The sequence below is a fragment of the Rhagoletis pomonella genome, unplaced genomic scaffold (genome assembly GCF_013731165.1).
Source record: "Rhagoletis pomonella isolate Grant_MI unplaced genomic scaffold, Rhpom_1.0 Rhpom_scaffold_00006, whole genome shotgun sequence".
NCBI classification, from domain to species: Eukaryota; Metazoa; Arthropoda; class Insecta; order Diptera; family Tephritidae; genus Rhagoletis; species Rhagoletis pomonella.
In genome coordinates this window covers 64,312,243-64,317,891 of record NW_023458560.1, presented here as the reverse complement: position 1 = coordinate 64,317,891, position 5,649 = coordinate 64,312,243, and the positions used below count along the sequence as shown (strand labels likewise).

The window sequence follows — 5,649 nt, the reverse complement described above, 5'->3', positions numbered from 1 at the left end:
ATGCAGGAAAGGTAAAAGTGCCAAACAAATCGCGGAAATTTCGAAGTGGAAAAATTAGTACATATTTTGTTATTGTTGAGGTCTAAATATATGTACATATGTATGTACCACGTAAAAGAGTGTGAAGAGAAAGCGACTCAACTCATGGAAAACCCGCTAACTTTGTATTGTCAAAACAACATCTCTGAGCGCTCGCCGAATCTAGCAGGCAGCGCGCATAACACGAAAATGTTTAGTATAAAAGCAACTAGCGGCGAGAGTGAGTTATTAGTAGAACGCTAACGAAGGTTTAAGGCAGAGGGCAAACTAAGTAAACTAACTAACTAGACTCATTAAAGCACGAGTCGCGACAACAACTATAAAAAAAACAGACAATGGATCCACCGCCCAACTATAGCTCCGATGAGCACAACAGCAGCGATGAACTGGAACGCATCAGTGAGGTGAAAACCTCAGCATCAACAACAGCCTCAACCTCAGCCTCTCCTGCCGCATTGTCATCCATTGAACCCTGTCGGCTGTCGTGGTTTCTGGTGAAAAATGATGCTGCCTCAGCAGCAGAACATGGCGACTATTGCATCATACACGCCATGGATATAATAAATCAAGATCCAAAAGATGTATTTCTCTTCAATGCGGTGCACTTTAACCTGGGCAAAGATACACTCTCGGGCCAAGTACTGGCCGCTGCCGATCACATACAACTGGTTGAGGCAGATATGCAGGAATGGTTAAAGGCGGATCGGCTGAAACCAGCAGCAGCTACGCCATATCTCTTGGTACAATATCGTCCAGCGCCAGATCGCTTAGTGCATCGTGTAATGCATGAAAATGATGTGACGCCAGTGGTGTTGGGACAAGCGAAGCAAAATAGTTGTCGAGAGGTTTACGTGAAAGATGGCGTGCGTATGTGTCAGGGATATGTGTTGACACGCAGCAATGACGCCAATCGGTTGGACAATGAGCTGATTAAAGTGAAAGTGAAATGTTATGAGGCGATACGTAGCACATTCCCGCAGCCGGTAAGTCAATTGGTGGTGTGGGCGTGTGGGAAATGCCTTTACTAAATATGGTTTTTCTTTTGTTGCTGCTTGCAGGACGATATTGAAAAGGATGCCAGAATAGCGCCAGAAGATAATACATGGCTGCTGCTGCAGTATAGCCGCAGCATCTCCGATTGTATTTATACCATTATGCGCTACAAGGATACACAGAAGTTGGACTCCAATTTGTATCCGGGCATACAGACTTATTTGACTGTAGGCAATACAATTTATCAGACAATGATTGTGCACAAATCGCTAAATGAGCTGGAAATGTTGGCAGTTTTGAATAATATAGCCAGCTCCTGTCTCTTATCCGCTTATCCAGCCATTGATGATACGGAATTCCGCAATGCAGAGCTTGTAAAGGTAAGTGGCATGAAGTATATGAAATTTGTTTTAGAGACCGCTTCTATATGTACTTATATGTCTGACAATTTTAATATTAATCCTTTTGCATGTCTACCCCCCCTTCTTAACACTTAAAAGCAACAACAAATTCTTCTTCTCGGATGTGCTAATGTTTATGCCCAAAAACCCCAAAATATCCAGCTTAGATAAATGTGTATGGTGTTTGTCCCAAAAGAGTACGTAATTTACTTTGTGTCTATGCTTTTTTTCGCGACCTTTTATGTAATCACTTCTTCTGCTTCGTTTCTGTTTTTAGTACGAACGTCAAGATTTAAATGAGTACAAATCATACATCGCTGCTAATGTTCGCAAATCGGACATAACAAAATGCCAACAAGTGTCGAAATGCATCGAGAAGGAAGCCGCTTATATCAGTCATCTGCTGGATAATATCGATCGCACCGAAGAGCAAATGGAGAGCGTGCTGCATCAAATAAGAGAAATGAACGACAATGTGAAATGTACTTTGGGGGATAAATAATTATGTATTATAGGTATATATTAGATTAGTGCAAAAAAATCGGCGGTATTTTCTTCAAACTTCCCTGTGAAATATTTTCGGGACCTTGAGAAAATATGCCTATCAAAGCGCATCCCTTAGTATATAAGATTTAGTAGTCTCTCATCGCAAATTTTTATTTTCCATATAAATTCCACAGGAAATTTTTTTTTTTTAATTTTTAAATTTCATAACCCGTTTTTAGGTCAACGTATCGGATTTAACGATATATACATAAGGGCGGAGTAATGTTTTCGGAGAAAAATTTTCGAAAAAATTGTATAGCAAATTCAAATTCTACGATTGATTCTAAGCAAAAATGGCGAACAAACTATATACCAAAAATTACATTTGACCCTCCATATTTTTAATAGAATAGCAGTACATAGTAAATTTTTTGGTCGAAATTTATTTTTCATTGTACCAAAAAATTTTGTACCTAATTTTCTATTTTCTCGGTTTTGTGAGGTATTAAATACGAAGAAAACATAAAATTTTTTAAATGAAAAATTAATTTCGTTCAGAAAAAATTATAATACACTGATTTTTCGTTTAAAAATTGGGAGGGTCAAACGTCATTTTTGGTATATAGTTTGTTTATAATTTTTTCTTAGAATCAAACGTAGAATTCGAATATGTCATAAAATTTTTTCGAAATCAAATTGCTCCGCCCTAATATACAAATTTTTCCATAATGCTAGTATAACAAAGTGCAAGTTTGAAAATGTTCGAATTTAACCTTTTATAACTTTTGGTGGAGTATATTTATAGAGAAATCAGAAGAGCCTTCAATTTCCTTCAAAAATATCGAGCCCTAACCGCCAAAATAACGTAAGCGACATTTTTTTCAAAACTTTCTTTTTGATGCAGAAATATTTCTAGAGCATCTAGATGCATTTCTGCATCAAAACGAAAATTTTGAAAAATAAGTCGCTTACGTTATTTTGGCGGTTAGGGCTCGATATATTGTTCATTCTGATACGTTGACTAGAACCAACTAATTAAATTGCAAAATTGAAAACATTTTCTTCCTGTGTAATTTATGTATAAGGAAAATGGAAATACGCAAATAATTGTATTAAAGGTTGCGCCTTTGATAGGCGTGTTTTTCACTGTGCCGTAAATATTTTACAGGGGATTTTGAAAAAGAAAAAGTCTCAGTCAGTCTAAATTGTATTTATATTTTTTTAAATTATTATATTCGGCTTATTATTTATTATTTTTTAATTAAATGTTGTTTTTGTAAGTTCTTGTAAGTTCTTAGTGTAAGCCTCAATGACGTGCTACTACTTGTGAAGTAAAGCGAAACGATTTCACCAAATAATTTCTCATTATATGATATTAATGATATACATTAATATGTATGTACATTAGGATGGTCCTTAAATGTAGAAAGCAAATCTTTACCTCAGATTTCCTAAAACGCTTCCCCTATGTCGATGCTACTATAGTCGAATATATCACATATAAATTTTGGTCCCGATTGGAGTCGGTTAAGGCGTGTCGCACAGGCGCCAAAGTTCAGATTACCCTATGAAGACGTCTCCAATCGGAACTAAAATTTATATGTGTTATCTGAGCCCGTGGTATTACCGATTGAGGGGGTGAGACTAAAAATAATCCTTGTTTCGATTTCTAATGACCACACTAATGTGCATACTTTAGAGTTTTTTCAGGAAAAAAAATTTGTGTTTAAAGCAGGGACACGGACTTTTATAACTTTTATAATAAAAGTAATTAAAAAAAGTTATTTTTGGGCTTTCATTTTATTTGAAATACAATAATTGATAAGCCCGGACATTATTATTTTTTTTTTGTCCAGGAATAAGAGCTAAACTTTGTCAAGTATTTTTTAAGGCCGAAATAAAAGTCCTTTCCTAATAATAAACCAACGACTTCAGTCCTCTTTCATCTAATACGAAATTTGTTTTATTCGGATAAGCGGTTGGTTTATTATTAGGAAAGCACCTTATTATTTCGGCCTTAAAAATAATTGGCCAAGTTTGACTGTTATTACTAGAGTAAAAAAACAAAAGTGCGAATTTTTCAGTTATTATCGGACTTTTTCCAAAAAGCTCGAAAAATAAAAGCACTCAGCATTCTTGTCCAGGAGGTCCTGAGATCAAAGTAACATTGATATCTTTCTTCTACAACAATATTTTGCCTCGGACTTTTATGCCATCGAAAAAAAAACAAACTATTGTTTTCGGTCCCTGGTATAAAGAGCAGATAGATTTTAGAAACTACTTGCGAAAACGGGCCTAAAAAATTGTTATTTAAAACCATTAAAATGATAGGCCATGGAAATAGTAATTGTAATTTAAATTTTGTGTCCTAAATTAGTTATTTTATTTGTAAAAATAGTTTAAAAATTATATTTATAATTTTTATTTGCTTAAATATTTCCATTAATTTACAATAATATACTTAAATATGTCAATTGTTTATGTATTTGTCCCCAATCATGTTTTACACAAAAAAGTCATATTTGAAAATTGTGATAAATTAGCCAGAATAAAGTCGTCCTCATTCAGAAATGTCCAAGGAACTCAAAACTAATTAGTATTTTTAATAATATCTGCTGGGAAAACCATTGAATTCGTTCGAATTCAACGAATTCGACTGTTGTTACCGTTAAGAGTTGATAGCTTTCTGGAAAATTACAAATCCAACAGTAATTTCCAGTTTGGTGTTATTTCTTATACCGAATTTCCACTAGGCATTTTTGACCATTTTCAGATGAGCGATTTAAGTAGGATTGTTGATAAACTTCAAAAATTCACTTTCAGATCATAATCAGCAGTTCAGCACAAAACGTAAACAAACACACAAATGCAACAAAAATTTCAAGAAACAAGCAACAGTGTTGCCACCTGTTTGACATATTTAAATACAGTTGATCTGAAACCCAACGAAAGTGAAATGCTATCTGAGAAACAATCGAAAATTTAAATTAAGTGCCATTTAAATTTTAATCTGAAATTGGCCCTTAATTTTTGAAAAATTTACAGTCCGTTTGACAGCAGTCAATTGTCAGACTATTAATTTGACATACAATTTGTAATCAGCGTATCCAAAAACTTGACCAGTGGCATTTTAAGAAAGATTTTCTCAGTTTTAGAGAAACTAATAGCCTAATTGGCAGCTGTCAACTGTCAAACTTATAATTTGACATACAATTTGTGAGGCGAAACACACACACAAAATCAGCTGATCTAGTAACATCACCTTAGCAATAACTGAGCGACCAATCTCTGCAAATTGCTTTGGAAACTTTGAAATCGAAAAATAATATTCAATTTATATTTTTGTTTTCAAAAATGTTTACCCACACTAGACTTTTTTTAAAATCGCTTACAATTGCTTTTCTCGTTTCTATTTTAGACGCCTTTCGCGTGCTAACGAATTCCAAATTCATCACTATCGATCCAAAATATGAATACGGCGACAATGCTACGCTCTCGCCCTCTCATCAAAAGATACGCCTCCCCGCTGGCGGGCTGTCGAAAACTAATGAAAATAAACCCAAAGTTTCCAGAGACCACGAAAGATGTCTGCAATCCGGACAGGAAAATGTGAAGCTAGACAAAACGGCGAAGAGAGTTCAGTACACAGATAGCCAAGGATCGGTAAAATGCAAAAATGAACGAATTTACCGCCTTTTAGAGCACAATTGTTATGAAAAAAATTCCACAA

General features: G+C 34.9%; 1 protein-coding gene across 1 annotated transcript; it reads left to right on the top strand.

Moving 5' to 3' along the window:
* The first annotated feature begins 374 nt into the window (after nucleotides 1-374).
* On the top strand, nucleotides 375-1,935 carry LOC118742034. The gene is made up of 3 exons (XM_036474001.1): nucleotides 375-1,022; nucleotides 1,098-1,412; nucleotides 1,711-1,935. The coding sequence occupies exons 1-3, from the start codon at nucleotides 375-377 to the stop codon at nucleotides 1,933-1,935; spliced, it is 1,188 nt and encodes a 395-aa protein (XP_036329894.1).
* Nucleotides 1,936-5,649: the final 3,714 nt, after the last annotated feature.